The sequence below is a fragment of the Anolis sagrei genome, chromosome 3, assembly GCF_037176765.1.
Source record: "Anolis sagrei isolate rAnoSag1 chromosome 3, rAnoSag1.mat, whole genome shotgun sequence".
Taxonomy (NCBI): Eukaryota; Metazoa; Chordata; class Lepidosauria; order Squamata; family Dactyloidae; genus Anolis; species Anolis sagrei.
The window spans coordinates 93,409,391-93,427,390 of record NC_090023.1 but is presented as its reverse complement, the minus strand read 5'-3'; the positions used below and the strand labels follow the sequence as shown (position 1 = coordinate 93,427,390).

Sequence of the window (18,000 nt, the reverse complement as noted above, 5' to 3'; positions counted from 1 at the left end):
AGAGCAGTTCACATAATACATTTTCATGGCTGATTAGAGATTCAAATCTTGGTTTTTCAGTGATCTAGTACACTGAAAATATTACACTATCCTGGTTTTCTATGTGACATTGCATTTGATTGAAATTTAAAAATTCCTCTTGGAGGATTGCATTTACTGAAAGATATTAAAATTCAGTTCCCTTTTGAGAATTAAGGTTTTTTTTAAAGTCACCTCCTTGAATATTCTGTCCAAGATTAGATGTAGTACGGAACTAAATAATTTCCCTTTCAGCAGCAGAAAACATCTTTAAAAACCCTGGATGTTCACAAATTGTACCAAAGCCGTTTTAACTGTGGTGAGAATTTACTTGATAAATTAGATTCTTAGAATCACACGTGTGAAAAGTACTCATATCAACTGCAGTTAAATAAGCAATCAAAATTGTGCAATTAAATATTTGTGCAATCTTTTTCCTGCAAATTGTGACAGGGAGAAGATGGCATTCTTTACAAGGCCAAGGATCAACATACCTCCTCTGCCAGCTGACGATGTATGACATGTTACTTTATCAACATGAAGTATTTATCTGCCTCTTTCTTGTTTTAAAATGAAGTTACTAAACCAGTTAAGTTTATTTTTTAAAATCTTTGTGTAAAAACTATTAATATTCTCATTTTGTAAAAAAACGTTTAAAATAAACAAAAACATATAAATATATACATATATATATATATTTTATAATGGGGACTACAGCAAGGCTTGGTTTTTCCTTGTTGTGAAACTGATGTCGCTGAAGACGACTTATTTTATATTAAAGAAAAAAAATCAACTATCCTATTAGAGTGTGTACAGTTTTTATGCGGTATTATTTGACTTAAAAGGCTGGAAGACAGAAACAAAGTGAGTTCAGGTAAATTCACTGTATTCTAATTTATTTATAGTAACTAATTTTCCTTGAAGGAAAATCTTTACTTTTAAGATGTATTTTAAAAGACATACATTTTGTTACGCAGTATTTGTCATACAGTAGAATGAAACCATTGAGCTGGTTTTGTTTCTGATAGCTGAAGTGAAAATAGTATCTTCTAAAGTTGTTTTTGAAATCAGCATTACTGTCTGCCTCTTATAATGTAACAAGTATTTTGGCACTGCCTTGATATCACCCCTGCAATGTTTTGTTTTGTTTCAAAAAGTGCCATTAAGATGCAATGAAACATCGCAGGGAAAAACTGCTTGTTTGTAGCTGTGCACTAATAGATTTATCTCATTTCAGTTTTGTCAAATATGTCTTTTATAATATTAAATAGCTTTTCTGTTTAACGAGGGAAGGAAGAAGGTGACAGGTTTCGCTTTAGCTATTGTTTTAGAGAAAGTGCTTATGAGTTAACTGAACTAATAATATTTATCAGTTTGACTAGTGACATGCTCCAGAAATTGGGTCAGAAATCACCAGTTATCATATCATGATGATTTTTTCAGTATCCTCATATGTTTTGCATTCCAAATTTCATTACCTTTAATGAACTATATCTGTATGGAGGAAAAAAATAACCCACTAAAATCATACCCCATCTGGTGCTTGATCCTAAGGCCAAGCATACTGAATCATGTCTCATATGTAGAGTAGATGCCATAGTTTCAGTGGGTCCATTAACAAGTAGCAAGTTCTTTTGAGGGAATTCAACCCTTTGTGGTGATTCAACCAAAGCTTTTATTACAGCAAAAATACAGTGATCCAAATTTAGCATCAGTCTGAAATTTCTCCAGTTACTGAGCCATTAGCACAATGGTTCTCAACCTGTGGGTCTCCAGGTGTTTTGGTCAACAACTCCCAGAAATGCCAGCCAGTTTACCAGCAGTTAGGATTTCTGGAAATTGAAGGCCAAAACATCTGGGGACCCACAGGGTGAGAACCACTACAGTAGCAGATATCACCTCTGCAGATTTTATTTTGTTTCCATTGCTTTGCAGAAAGACTACAGACTGTGTGTGTTTTTTTTAAAATAAACAAAAATAAAACCAGAGTTTTCCAGGATTCCTCATCTGCCACAATGCAAAATTCAATTATACGGAATATTTTAAATGTTCCTCAAAATGCTTCAGTCTAGGCAGTGGTACATTCTTTAGTTTTTCAGATAAATCATGTCACAGCAAACCCTAAACTCCCAAGTTCTGGCTGCCTCTTCTGGCCTTGCATTTTGTGCATAATTCTAAATGCATTTCCTCTTGCCACTGCTAAAACTTTGAACTATTGAATTAGGATATCCTTTGTCATGGAACAGAGACACTGTTACCATTAAAAGGTTTTCAATTAAGATAGGAGTAAGACAGAACTGTGTGGTGAAACAGTTAAAGGAGATGGATTCTTTAGTTGGATTCCCTAGCTTTAGAAGAAATCTGTTTGAGTATAAATCAACCTGTTGCTTTTGTTAGATTTCAACTGTCACCTTAAATTCCCGAGAGTGCCACTTTTTGTGTCTTTGAAATATATGATAATATTCTGTGTTATGTTATTATATTCAGCTTCAGTTACCCAAAGATTTATGTCCTACCAAAAGTGAAACTACCTTTCAGGAGCATCAATAAGAACACAACATTTTTAAAATATAGGACACTTAGGTCACATTTTGATTTAATTTAAATATGAAATAGTGCCTTAGAGAGGCCCAATACCAAAGAAAGTGGTTGTTAAGATGGAAACCAATCAACATCCCCCTGCAATTTACAGAATTCGAGTATTGTGTTAAGATCATGAGAACCTATCCATTACATTGTTTTCCACGGTCTGTGTTTTGGAGTACTGTTTGTAAACCTTACATAGTATGGATAGTTAAATCTAGAACAAAGACGCACAGTGCAGTCCTAGCTATGTCTATTCAGAAGTAAGATCACTGAGTTCAGTGCATTTGATTAACTATCATATGCATAGGATTGCAGCCAAAAGCCATCAAATCAACATGAATTGTGTAGGGTCACACTTGCTGTATGTTGTAACGGAAGTGAGAATGTTTGTCATTATCGTCGCGGACTGCTCTGTAGTTTTTTGACGTATAAGAAGACTGAGAATGTGTTTCTTGTCAAGAAAAAGGATCACAGAAATGCAGAAGGAAGAAAGAGCTGGAAGTGCAATGGGAGCCAAAAAGAAAAATGGTGGTCACCCAGTTACAGTTATTCTCATGTTATTTGCATGCATGGTTGTAATTTAAAATATTTATCAAAAAGTGAACAAGAGTCAGATTTGTGTTTGTTGTAGCCTGTTATATTCCAAAATGGGGTCCGTTTCAGGAACAATTCAGCAGGTTCAGCACACTTGGAGAAGTAGTAGATCTTCCCTGTATGTTTTGTTTCAGTCTAAAGAACGATCCTTTTTATGCAGAGCACTTTCAATCATCTGTAGCATATACTAATTGTGATAAAGGGCAGTCAGTATAAACAATGTTCTGACAAATTAGGATCAGTTTCTGATTGTGAAGTCCAGCAGCGTAGGGCTCCTTGAGAAGACAATGTGTCTTGGTTTGTACTGGTAGCAAGTCTGTGTTGTGTGGTCACAGTATTTAAGCAAGGTAAAAAACTGTCGAATGAGTACTATTTTAGTGTGTCAAAAAGTAATATACTTTACTCCTCAGTATTCATTTCTTGTGTTTGTCAAAGTTTCTAAACAATTGTGTCATTTGTATTTGAAAAGTATTCTGCAAAATAATCAAATAAATAAAAACTTGGCATAATTACCATTGTTTTGTGTATCAATTTAAAATTAACCAGTATTGTAATTGATTATGGGCTATACTTAAGCGATGTTTAAGAACTTTTCAATTACAGGCAGTCCCCAAGTTATGAACAAGAAATGTTCTATGTGTTGTTGAAGGCTTTCATGGCCAGAATCACTGAGTTTTCCAGGTTGTATGACCATATTCCAGAAGCATTCTCTACTGATGTTTCGCCCACATCTATGGAAGGCATCCTCAGAGGTTGCGAAGATTTCCTGCCATAGATGTGGGCTAAAAATCAGGAGATGATGCTTCTGGAACATGGCCATACAGCCTGGAAAACTCACAGCAACCCAAGATTGTGTGTGTGTGTGCATGTGCTCGCATGCATGCATGCTTTGGGTAGCATAGGGAAGGGTTAACACCCTGTGATGTTTGTTTTGCTATCTGTGCCCGTTCAGAAGATTTCACCTGACTTCCTGTCCCTGTAAGAATTGGATTTTGAAAAATTTAGCTTGCTGTGGAAACAAGAATTGGTAATAAAGCTTCAGTGGATATAATTTTTCCCCAGATTCACTCTTTCAGGGGTGAATTTCCTCTTTGATTGGGTAGATTTCTTTCACTTCCTGTTGTCTCACTCCCGTTTGTAAGTTGGATGTTTGTAACTTGGGGACTGCCTGTATTGAAAATAGTACTTGTGTAAAACAATTTCATTAATTATGGATTCGCTATGTTCTTTTGCAAGTTTTACTTTTCAAGCTATCTCATGTGTTTGGAATTGTGATAGCTTCTCTTTTGGTTTCTAAAAGATTCATAGGTACAGCACTGCCCAAGATTTTCACATCAAATGCAATAGTGATCATGTGAAGAAAGCACATTTATACAATGCTGCAGTTTCAGAGATATTGTCAGGTCATGCAGTTCATACAGGAAAAAAAATGGTCCCATTTCTTTGTGTAGAACATTCAATTTGGACTGAAGAGGTTCCAACTGTTTTTATTGTTGCTTGCAATCTTATCTTATAACTTCATATTGTTATAATTTGCCATGCAAGCTGAAGGATTGTAATGGGAATGGTAATATTCTAAATAGATAAAACTTCAACATCTGGCAATATTCTTACACAGAAAATATCATTTCTCAAAGTTAATGACCAAATGTGATCTCACCTGTTATTGTTGGGGGGTTTTGCACAAAAAAGCTGTCAAAAGCTTCAATCTGAAATGCCTGTAAATGGGTCTTCTTTTCCGTCATTCCAAACCATCCAATAAGAAATAGGGAGATGATAATAGCTGTCTTACTTTACAGAATTATTGAATAATTTACCCCAATATAAAAAAGCTTCTTGTAAAGTCGTTTTGTAGATATGCAGTCTTTCCTTTTCTTCCTTGCTCTCTTTAGCTGGGTAATTTTCAGCAGCATTGGAAGGATGGCAAGATGCTGAATGAGGGCTGGAGAAATATACTTTTGCTGTCAGATTCCAACAGTGTATCTGCAGGAAACTGTGATGAAGCTTTAGCCGAGAAAGAATGGAATTCAATTTTAGTTCATCATTCTGCTGCAAGGAGCTCCTGTCTACAACAGGCAAGGAAAACAAGAGCTGCTTCCAGAATCCCTTGCTGAACATGGAAAGGGGAGACAGCAAAAGGAAGAGCTGCTTTGTCAGTTGCCTTTAATGTGCTTTAAAAAAGCATAGACCTTTTAGTTTGGCCACCAACATGGAAATTGTAAGAAAATTGAAGACTGTGAAAATAAACATTATCCTGGGATACATTTTGAAGGAGCCTTCACGAAGTCTCTAGACTAGTGGTTCCATACCTTTTTCAAGTTGCAACCCTGATACATTAAAAATAGGCTTTTTAATAGGGTAAATGAAAACTAATCAAAAATTGGTTTTTCAGTATAATATAATTCAAAATAATGTTAACTTATGATATCTTTATGTAATGTGAAACTGAAATTTTAACTCATTAACAAGCTTAAAAATTAAAAACCTAACTGAACATGAAGTTTCATGAACCTAACAACAAGCTAACCCGATGAACGAAAGATGGTTACACGTTTACACAAACAAATCTCTGTGGTGCAATTTTGTTTTCCCTTTTTAAATTTTTCATAGGTCACCACTGCCCCACAGAAGACCCTTCACAACCCATTTAGGATCACGGCCCATGCTCTAGGTGCTTCGATATTTTCCTGCTTGCTTGTGCCAGGCTTACCTAACCAAATTGTTTCAATTCTCATGGACATATTGCTAGTTTTGATCAAACATCCCCAGAATTACAGTATATTGAACTATTCATGTTATTTCTACTTCTGGTACCAAATGTTCTGTAAAGGAAGTAATACTCAGGAATGCATCTGCTGAGACATACAGTAGAGTCTCGCTTATCTAATATAAATGGGCCGGCAGAATGGATAAGCGAAAATGTTGGATAATAAGGAGGGACTAAGGAAAAGCCTATTAAACATCAAATGACATTATGATTTTACAAATTAAGCACCAAAACGTCATGTTTTACACCAAATTGAAAGAAAAAGAAGTTCAATTCATGGTAACGTTATGTAGTAATTACTGTATTTATGAATTTAGCACCAAAACATCGCAATGTATTGAAACAGCTTTGGATCCGGATTGGAGGCAGACTGCGTTGGATAATACAGAACATTGGATGAGCGAAGGTTGGATAAGCAAGACTCTACTGTACTTATATTTCCAAAGAACTTTATTCCTTGTAAGGTACAGCAAGAACTTCTCTGGGAACAATACAATAAAACAAAATACAAAATCCATAAAAGAGCAATATTTTTGTTGACAATCAAAACCCACAAAACATCAAGCAAGCTTTCAAAGCTTCACTGGCTTCTTCACAAGGCAAAAGGTGTTTTAAAAAGCCTTCAGGTGTATCAGGCGTTGTTTTTGTTCTAGTTAAGTTGTTCTGGAGGGAATCTTCATGAAGGCAGAAGACAGTCTAAACTGAGACAAAAGGCAGAAAAATTTAAAAGAGAAGGGTGAAAGAAAAGGCATCTTACCTTTAAAATTGAATTTCCTAAAAGCACAAAAATAATATAGTCTCATACAGAATCTTAGAATGTGAAAGAGTATGTAAATTACATCACCCACGAAATATTTGGCTTTGAATAGTTACCTTTGAATAGACTTTTGAATTTACAACTTGGCGAGAATAAATTATTGGATAAAATGGCTATGAGAATTCCAAAGTTACCATTGACTTAAGGGAGAATCCTTCCCCATACAAAGAAATGTCTACGCACTGAGGGCTCAATAGTCATATTTTCTTCTCTTTGTGCAAACTCAGCCTCTGCCAAGGAAATGGGAAGTGCTTAGCCACCTCCATTCTGTCCTTTCCATGCTGTAAAAAGACCCAAAAGTTGAATACATTGCTGCAAGTGGAGAAGAGAGAAGAGCAGCTCTTTCTTTCTTTCCAACTCACAGAAACAATCCTGCTCATCCTGCAACAGATGTAACAATGCATTGGATTTTCAAAGGCTCCCCCAAATAAATGTGTTTATCTACCCTCTATTGATCTATCAATGTATCTACACTAGACTCTCAATTAACCAGTATCCATGGGGTTGGTAGATGTCAGGTAAGTGTAGTTTCTGGTTGCTTAAAGAAAAGGTAAAGGTTTCCCCATGACATTAAGTCCAGTTGTGTCTGACTGGGTTGGTGCTCATCTCCATTTCTAAGCCAAAGAACCGGCATTGTCTGTAGACACCACCAAGCTCATATGGTCAGCATGACTGCATGGAGCGCCATTACCTTCCCGCCAGAGCAGTACTTATCGATCTACTTACATTTGCATATTTTCAAACTGCTAGATTGGCAGAAGCTGGGACTAACAGTGGGAGCTCATGCTGCTCTCTGGATTTCAACCTGCGATCTTTCGGTTAGCAAGTTCAGCAGCTCAGCGGTTTAACCCACTGTGCCACCAGAGGCACTGTGTTGCTGAGTCCCCTGCCAGGTGAGAAGGGCGGAATATAAAAGCTGTAAATAAATAAATAATAAATAAGAGTTACTATTAAAAACAGTCCTACCCCATATTATGGCCCCTTCCAGACAGGCCCTGTATCCCAGGATCTGATCCCAGGTTTTCTGTTTATCTCAGATTATTTTGTAGTGCTAACTCATATAATCCAGTTTAAAGCAGAATACCTGGGATCAGATCCTGGGATATATGTCCTGTCTGGAAGGGCCCAAAACCATACCATAAACTCTGGGCAAACGTTTGATAGCTGGGACCCAGTGCTGGTAGCACTATGCTGGTTGCGCAACGTGGCTCTGAATTAGAGAAGGGAGCACATGTGTGAAGCAGTGCACCGAGTGAGAGATGCAGCTGCGGCAGGATACCAGTAAAGTAATGTAATGTAGGTGGGACAAGATAACAATGAAGTAATGTAAGAGTGACTGGATTTCATTCATTTTTCAACACTGCTTGTATTTCTCCCCTCCTTTCCATCCTTCCTTCCAATGCAACAATGTTTTTTAAACGTGTTTGCATACGATCTCCGGATAGCCTACATCAGTATTCTTGGCTGCCCCCCCCCCCCGCTTTCTACTGAACGCCCTTGTCGACTCTGTCGTAGCTGTGTCCCTCACTGCGTGCAGTCTCTCGTGCACGTGGTGCTATCTCTGGCGCACGTGTTCCCTTCTCTAATTTAGAGGCACGTTACGCAACCAGCATAGCGTTATAAGCACTGGGTCCCATCTATCATACTTTTGCCAAACTCTGTGTTGACTTGATATTAATATTGAAATAAAATAATTAAAAGCAAATAAAGCTAAACTGAATGTAACACAGTTTTCCTGTATTATCAAAACAGCTTTGTGACTGCAGTGTGAAATTTTAGTTAAAAACGTTTTTGCCATTTGCTTGAGTTTTGATTAACCGAGAGTCTACACCCTTCCCTTTGTGATTATCAGATTCTAGTTTGAGCAGAAAGCCCCCTGCAGAGTGCAGCTGTGCATTGCTTCCCTTCTTTTATTCTTTTGACCAGGAAGCCCGCCCAACAATGAATGAACACAGAATGCAAGCTTGGCTCATTTCAGGCAATACACTCTCCTGGGTATGATAGACCCATGCAATTCATAGCTTAGCTGTCAAACAACAATAACAGCAAGGCATTGCAGGGTGCACTGCAAAAAGATACAAGGATGCTTTAAGAGGCTGGTTTAATCCTACAGGATCAGAGGCCAGTTGCTGCCTGTCTCTCTAGGAAGCAGGTCTCTAAATAGAGAGTATTCAGAGTCATGTGACAGTTACTGCTTCCTCCATATGACATCATTGCCTTTGCAGCCGTTCCAGGGAAGAAAGGATGCTGTCGGGATTTTGGGGGCTGAACTAAAGGATGTTGCATTGCAGGTAAGAGGAAACCATGCTTCGAAGCCTGAATTTGCAAGACCTTGCCTGTGAGTGTATTCTGAAATGATGCTTTGCCAATTGGGAGCTTATATACTAATCTTAACCATCATTGCAGGGCCTATGTGAGTCTTGCAGGTGCAAGATCCTGTTTACTTGATGCTGGTGTATTGGGAAGCCAAATGAAGATAGTTAATTAAAATGCATCCTAGTTTTGGTAAACAACAGGCTACATTTCTATTAGTATTTGAAAATAATGGGGACACAAGACCACCACCATGCAGGAATGACATGCTTTATTTGTAAAGGTTATGGTCTCTTAAATATACAGCTATTTGTTTCTTGAAACATTTGAGAGAGGTGCATATTTTTCCTATTTCTTTGCACAATTCTTCTATCTTTGTGAGGAATTGATTCATGACATAAGCAGGGCATATTTTATGCCAAAGGTGTGTGCGTAAACAGCATGCTCTTTATAGTAAGATGGGGATTATATCTAAATCCCTTTTGGTTTTCAGTTTCTCTCCACTACAAAATAGGTTTGTATGATCTGATCTGAATGAGTATCTTTTTCATTTGTCAGGAATTAGGGGATGTATTAATTTTGCATTGGTGACGTTCTGATAATTTGTGGTGGGATTTGTTAAAGAGATTTGAATGTGGAAGTTGATTTTTTAAAAATGCCAGAACAGGCTTTGATTTCCACTCCCTTTAAAAGGCCATCAAGAAACCTGCCCGTATGGGAGTGAAAAGGATGACTCAGCTTTAAGAGCACAGTTAAATTTAGAGCACAGGCAGTTCTTGAGCAAATTTGCATAGTTATTTATTGGGTTAATAAGGACTTTTCCCTCAAATTGTTTGTGCTTCCAGTGATTGCCTTGTTGTTTTTAGTTGTAAAATGTTGTTAGAAAAAATTGCTACATTTAGAGTGGGTTTCCTTTTATCTCTATCTCCAAATGAGACAAAACAATTGTGACTACCATTGGGCAGAGCCAAGTGTCGTAAAAGTATGGTAAAAGTGTTATCTATTTTTAATTGCATATTTTCATTGACATGGGGATTTTTCTGCCTTGTGTAACAACATAATCCAGCGGACTTTTTAGATCAGCATTTTTAGATCAGAGCAGTACGTGTGAAAAGGATCTTGGAGTTCTTGTGGACAACAAGTTAAACATGAGCCAACAATGTGATGTGGCGGCAAAAAAAGCCAAAAGGATATTGGCCTGCATCAATAGTGTCTAGATCCAGGGAAGTCATGCTCCCCCTCTATTCTGCTTTGGTTAGACCACACCTGGAATACTGTGTCCAATTCTGGGCTCCGCAGTTGAAGAGAGATGTTGACAAGCTGGAATGTGTCCAGAGGAGGGCGACTAAAATGATCAAGGGTCTGGAGAACAAGCCCTATGAGGAGCGGCTTAAGGAGCTGGGCATGTTTAGCCTTCAGAAGAGAAGGCTGAGAGGAGACATGATAGACATGTATAAATATGTGAGAGGAAGTCATAGGGAGAAGGGAGCAAGCTTGTTTTCTGCTGCCCTGGAGACTAAGACGCGGAACAATGGCTTTAAACTACAAGAAAGGAGATTCCATCTGAACATTAGGAAGAACTTCCTGACTGTGAGAGCTGTTTGACAGTGGAACTCTCTGCCCCGGAGTGTGGTGGAGGCTCCTTCTTTGGAGGCTTTTAAACAGAGTCTGGATGGCCATCTGTCAAGGTTGCTTTGAATGCAATGTTCCTGCTTCTTCACAGAGGGTTGGACTGGATGGCCCATGAGGTCTCTTCCAACTCTATGATTCTATTATTCTCAACCTGAGGGTCAGGACCCCTGGGGGGGGGGGGTTGCAAGGAGGTATCAGAGGGTTGCCAAAACCATCAGAAAACACAGTATTTTCTGTTAACCATAGGGGTTCCATGTAGGAAGTCTGGTCCAATTCTATCATAGGTGGGATTCAGAATGCTCTTTGATTGTAGGTGAACTATAAATCCCAGCAACTACAACTCCCAAATGTCAAGGTCTATTTTTCCCAAACTCCACCAGTGTTCACATTTGGGCATATTGAGTTTTCGTGCCAAGTTTGGTCCAGATCCATCATTGTTTGAGTGCACAGTGCTCTCTGGATGTAGGTGAACTACAACTCCAAAACTGAAGGTCAGTGCCCACTAAACCCTTCTAGTATTTTCTGTTGGTCATGGGAGTTTTGTGTGCCAAATTTGGTTCAATTCTATCGTTGGTGTAGTTCAGAATGCTCTTTGATTGTAGGTGAACTATAAATCCCAGCAACTAGAACTCTCAAATTACAAAATCAACCCCCCCCCCCCCCAAAACCCCACCAGTATTCAAATTTGGGCCTATTGAGTATTTGTGCCAAATTTGGTCCAGTGAATGAAAATACATCCAGCATATCAGATATTTACATTACGATCCATAATAGTAGTAAACTTACAGTTATGAAGTAGCAACAAAAATAATTTTGTGGTTGAGGGTCACCACAACATGCGGAACTCTATTAATGGGTCATGGCATTTTGATGGTTGAGAACCACTGCTTTAGGGAGGGAGCCCTGAGAAGGCCCTATATCACATTTCCACCAAACTCCCATCTGAAGTCTTATCCTATAAAAAGTCCTAAGTGTGGAAAGCAGGAGAAAAATTGTTTTTCTGGTTTTCCACGTTCTTTTAGACAGTGTTTCTCAACCTGTGGGTCCCCAGGTGTTTTTGCCTACAACTCCCAGACATCCCAGCCAGTTTACCAGCTGTTAGGATTTCTGGGAGTTGAAGGCCAAAACATCTGGGGATCCACAGGTTGAGAACCACTACTTTAGAGCCTGTTGCACATCTACTATCCACCATCTTTAGTTCAATAGAGTTACATGTATGAAAAGAACATATCTATTTTATGTATGTTGTTCTTTTCATACATGTAATTGTAGTGGCAGAGACTTGTCCCCTGTTGAAATATTAAGAAGAATGCATTACCTGAAGAAGGTGCTTTCATTACCAACACCAAAACAAGGAACTACACCCAGGATACCTTGTTGTAGCCTGGTCACCATGTAGAACTCTTCTCTGGCAAAACTTTGGATGCCACAAATGTTCCTTCGAAATATCTATAAGTGACTCTTTAAATCATCAGACGGATTGGGCTATTACGTTTATCTACATTAATATGTATTGTCAAGGTGGTCAGTTGAAACATTCACACCTAGCTCCAGCAGTCCTTTGTCTCACCCTGGTTGTGAAGTCTCGGCCTAGTTTTTCCCCCCTCTGCTCCCTGGAGGTGGACTGTTCCATTCTGCTAAGTTTTAGAGTAGGAGCTTAGGATCCCCCTAGAGGCCGAGCTCTGTTGGTTCAGCTCATTCTGGCTCAGAGCTTGGTGGAAGGTGGAAGGACCTTTTATTCCATTCCTTTTGGACAAAGCTTATAGTAGTTAGCCAGAAAGTGTCTGGTCTGGCTTGTGGTCTGGAACAGGCAATCCTTAGCACGTATTTGCCCAAAGAATATAGAAGCACATGTCATAGTTAATAGCTGTATATGCCATAGTATTTGCCTTATAGATTAGATAGTACATGTACATGCCATAGATCAGAGCAGTACATGCCTTATAGAACATAGATAGTACATGCCCCAGAGTTTATAGAGAGTGCTTACCTCATAGAAAATATAGTTGTCGTTACCTCAGAGCACATACCACCATAATATCTCATAGCCTCTTGTTATCTATATTTACCTTAGTTATACCTTATACCTGTTCCTTACTATTCTAATTCTATACCATCAAAAATCAAATTGCACCTTTGTATACCTTGTTTTGATTCACCTTGATTGTTCAGTAAACTTAATTGGTTGAATTTAGTCTCGTCTGTAGAGTTTTATTTTGGAGGTATTAAAGTACTTATAGGGCTTACCGATGGTCACTGGGAAAATAGCCGGACACATATAGTTTTCTCATCAGACCTTCCCAGCGTGCCATCACACTGGTCATTCCACAGATATATAAAGCCTTTTTCCTAGTTTCAACAGACCTCGCTACCTCTGAGGATGCTTGCCATAGATGCAGGCGAACGTCAGGAGAGAATGCCTCTAGACCATGGCCATATAGCCCGAAAAAAACTACAACAACCCTGCATGAATATGGACATTTATCCATTACAAAGAGAAGTTGTTCCTCTTTATTGTGTATATAAGTAATAAACCTGTCATATGACATCATATTTGAAGTTCTCTGTGTAGTTTGACATAGTAGTTGTTAAAATGGTCCAGCATGTCTGTGTTCTCAAATAATATGCTGCGTCCAGGTTGGTTCATCAGGTGCTCTGCTATGGCTGACTTCTCAGGTTGAATTAGTCTGGAGTGCCTTTCCTGTTCCTTGATTCATGTTTGGGTGCTGCATTTGGTGGTCCCTATGTAGACTTATCATCTTTGGGATACTGGGAGTTTGCATAAAGAATTGCATTAAAAAGGGCAACATCTTTAGGCTCTGTGCAATCTCCATCAATTTCTCAGTGGACCAAAGAACTTTCTGTGAGGGGACCCAACTGAATACACCACACTGTTCCTGCCACTTGATCATGGATTATACTTATGGATGGTTCATCTACCCCATTATTGTCTAAACTGAAATATCTTGTCAGATTAAATCTTTGTGATCTTAGACATTTTGCAATGTTGTAGTCCTTCTGCATTAATTTCAAACATTCCATGGGGAAGTCAGTCACACATCTATGATTCTTAATGTAATTTCAAAAGTAATTAAAGTGTTATTTTTTTACTTCTGGTGCTTTTAATGGCTTGGACACAGGTTTTTAGAAGGGCTACCGAACAGCTCACATTTTCAGGTGCCATACTTCTAGTCTGCTGCACAAAAATCTGTAACACTCATGAGTACTACAGAACTGCAGGACCTCATCATGGACGCCATATTACAAGTAGCAATGCATCACTCATAATCACCTTTGAGACCATTTTGGGTTGGTGGGTTGTTTCAAGGTGAAAAAAATGAATCCCACAACTATATTTTGCAGTTTTAAGAGCTTGTTATTTTTATAAATAAATCCCAAACCATTTTATTTAGTGCATAACATTTGTGAATAAGGAGTATAGTGTAGCGCTTTGGGTGATTGCCTGGCACTCTCGGAGATTAGGGTTTGAAGTCCCACCCAGCAATGGAAACCCATTGGGTGACTTTGGGCAAGTCACATTTTCCTAGGCACAGAAAACAGCAATGGCAAACCCTTTCTGAATAAATCATGTCATTCTCCACTCCCAAAAAGAAACAATGGTAGGCTTGCCTTAGGGTCATCATAAGTTGCAAATAATTGAAATATATTCAAAAACAAAGTTAGTGACTTTGGGGGTCCTGGGGGCTATATTGGATGCTTCCCCCCCCCTCCCCGACCTTACTCCTTCTCAATAGAGGTCCCTTACATATTTCTTACTATAACATATACATACTCCTGCCAACCTAGCAGTTCAAAAATATGCAAATGTGAATAGATCAATAGGCACCGCTTTGGCGGGAAGGTAATGGCACTCCATGCAGTCATGCCAGCCGCATGACCTAACAGGTGTCAACAGACAATGCCGGCTTTTTGGCTTAGAAATGGAGGTGAGCACCACCCCCCAGAGCCGGACACAACTAGACTTAATGTCAAGAGAAAACCTTTATTTTTTAACAGCTACATGCTTCATTCACTGTCATTTTAAGAGGGCTTTGAAAAACTTGTTTGTTGTCTCAAGCTTTTTACTGGTAGATTTTATTACAGAAGCTTTTTTTTGTTTGTTTGTTTCAGAATATTTGGATTTGTATGTTTTTCTTATAGGTTATTTCAACTTTATTGATTTGTGAGTTTATCCATTTGTTATATTGAAACTATTCACATTCTCTTTTAAATTGACTTGAGAAAACTGGAGGATTGAAAGGGACTGAGACATATTTAAGAGAGGATTGGAGAAGATAAGATAAAACAGGATTGAGAAAGAAACAAGGCCTAAAAAGTTTTAGTGACAGAATTCTTTGAGCAGTGGCAGGATTTAATCTGACTTTACACCCCACTTTATGCAAAAAATGATTTTTATTCAGACAGGCTGCATTTTCTTTTCCCCTCAAACTCACCAGCAACAACAATGTGAACTGCTTTTGAAGTGTTTCACTCCAACTGTGTGTGAATTAAGACCTTATAAAAATATTAGCTGAGACAGGAAAATATTTTCCCAACCTTCTCGCTGACATAACAAGATATGAACCTAGGACTGAAAGAAACCTCCAGCTGGGCCTCAATGAGAACTACTTATGGCATTGAGATTGTTTAATATATGGAGGTATTTGAATGAAATGGAGTAAGAAAGAGACAGCACCTCAAGCTCCAACAAGTATCAGCCTCTACTGATGTGAAATGTATGGCCGGATAAGGAACAGCAAGTAGCATAGGCATTTCTTTTGGCACAAATACAGAACGCTTTCAAGAACAATGGGGCTTCATTGTATGTGGGCTTTGTCAACAAACATATAGACTGTGCTGTTTGGTTTTCAGGCTGTGCCAAAAGAATTCTAAAAGTTTTGTCACAAATGATTTCAAGGACAGCCGCAAAGTTTTTAGTTGGCCTTAAATGCACAGCCACAGACTGAAGGGTAATGAAGAACTGTCCTTGCAAAGATCTGGCTTGGTAATCAAATTCAATGCCTCAGAAAAAGCTATGATTATATGGAAGAGTAAAGCACAATAATTCAATCAGCAGTCAAAGACCGAGGTGGTCAGATGAATAAGCTATAAATAAAACCCCATAGGTCTCATCTTGGTCCATTTTTTTCTGGTTATTGTTACATTTTTATATTGGTCCCTTCATGTAAATCCTGACTTCTAATCCTGTTACTATTATTACATGTTGAGCATTCCTTACTTGGAATTATGAAATACTCCAAGAACCAAATTGTCCACAAGGATGGCTGAGAAAGTGACATCTTTACTGTATGATAGTTCAATATACACAAATGTTGTTACATGCACACAATTATTAAAAAATATGTTCCAAAATCACCTTCAAGCTATGTTTATAAACCATATATGAAACACAAATGAATTTTTATATATAAGCTTGGGTCCCATCTCCAAGATATCTCATTTCGGTATGTATATGCAAATACATATATTGGAAAATCCAGAAAATCAGAAATCTAAAACTCTTCTAGTTCAAATAATTTCAGATAACTGTGATGGCACACCCTAGCCTTTGGGAAAAACTCTAGTGTCTGGCTTTACTCGGGGGCTATCTGATGCCTTCTGTTAAGATTAAAGCCCTTAGTAGACAGAGGTACTTTAGGCAAGGTGAAAAGATAACCAAAATGAGTTTACTGAAAACAAGATGAATAAAGGGTTAACTCCACCCGAGACTATTATAGGATAACTTGAAACAATACATTAAAAAAGGAGATTTTGTTGGTGGGAGCCATGTTTCTGGAGTCTTTCAAAGATTCCTGCCTCTGGTGCAAAGTGATGGCTATAAACTGTCTCAGTCTTCTTTCTTGTGAAGCTTAAGCTGATCAAAAGGTTCTGTTGTCTCTTGGACTGATGGTATATGGATACTGCTGAATGCAGGTGCTAAGGATCCCTGTTTTGAATTGCTTGGACTTAGGATTATGAGACAATTCCCGAGACACTATTCTTTGTAGCCGTGTTGCAAACAACAACAAAAAAACCAAAAAACCAAACAAACAAACAAATAGGAATCCAGCAAAAGAACTCTATACAGTCAAATGAAATACACCAACTAAAGCTGGTCTTTGGGGCGGGGGGGGGGGGGGGGTGTTAAGCGACACCCAAAAACTAATACAAAGGAAAGTATCTACACTATTGAGAAAACCTAAACAGGAAAACTAAAGCAGAGAAGAGGAAAAGGCAGAGCCAAGACTTCACAATAATGAATACTCAACTTGGAAGACACCCTCCTTTTCTAATCACCACATCCTCTACCACAAGTAAATGTGGTAAATGATGTGTAACAAGAGGTGTTTAACATTATTTATTAAAACCTCCTGGAACACATAGTAACATATGACTTTAAGGAAACATCAGTAGGCTCAGGATTGTCCTGGTCTCTAAAAATACCATGCAACCCAACAAGTGCTTTCTAATTTCTGTATTGTCTTTCTGTTCCTTTAATAATTGCTACTAATTTAAGGCCTTCTGAATGTGCCTGTTAATCATAATCATCATCATTAATATTTCACCTTTTCCTAAAACAGCTTATAACAATTGAAACAGCTAAAATTCACAGCTGACAATTAAAAAAAAGAGTTAAGCTATAAAAATTAAAACTCAACTAAATGACTAAAAAGAAATTAAATACACAATCCAGCATATTATACAAGGTTTTTCCCCCTCTTAAGTGACCAGTACTTAAGGGCTTGCTGAAACAAGGTCTTCATCTGTTTGCAGTCTAAGGACCTTGGCAGACGGGCAAAAGGGAAGTGTTGGGAAAAGTGGGGATCCGTCTTACCCCGTTTTGTCCTGGCAAGATCTGTCTTCGGGGATGGCCAGCCATCCCATGTCCTTTCCCCATAAACATCTCACCTTTCCCCCTGCTTTCTTGAATCAGGACTTGGGTATTACTCCTGAAAATGGACTCTTCATTCAATTTTAGCATGCTGGCAAGACGGATTCCCATGAGGGGCCTCCAAGTGCCTCGGTTTTGTCAACATGCTAAAACAGAGAGGAAACAGAAGAAAACTTCCATGTGATGAAGTCAATCCTCCAGGAAAGGAATTCGAGAATCTAGGAGTACTCACCAAGAACTCCAGTTAACGTTACCACCAGATGAAAGAGAGAAGGGATAGGTTTGCATGGGAGAATATCATACTTAACTTGGTGGGGGGAGCTTTTCTTTTTTGTGTAACTAAACATGTAGCTGGGAACCTTTCAGGGAGATGATTTTCAG

The 18,000-nt window shown here is 38.4% G+C and overlaps 2 protein-coding genes across 3 annotated transcripts in view; both read left to right on the top strand.

Annotated features, from left to right (window-relative positions):
- The window catches only part of WWC3 (WWC family member 3), an 84,571-nt gene extending 80,860 nt beyond the window's left edge, over positions 1–3,711 (top strand). For both annotated transcript variants that reach the window (XM_060769936.2, XM_060769937.2), the window contains exon 24: positions 472–3,711. In XM_060769936.2, coding sequence (XP_060625919.2) covers positions 472–538 — 67 coding nt within the window. In that variant the 3' untranslated portion in view covers positions 539–3,711. The remainder of the gene's footprint in view (positions 1–471) is intronic.
- Positions 3,712–8,928: 5,217 nt separating this feature from the next.
- Positions 8,929–18,000, top strand: part of CLCN4 (chloride voltage-gated channel 4) — a 49,259-nt gene continuing 40,187 nt past the window's right edge. Inside the window, exon 1 of the mRNA XM_060769938.2 lies at positions 8,929–9,073. The gene's annotated coding sequence lies outside the window, so the exon portion shown is untranslated. The remainder of the gene's footprint in view (positions 9,074–18,000) is intronic.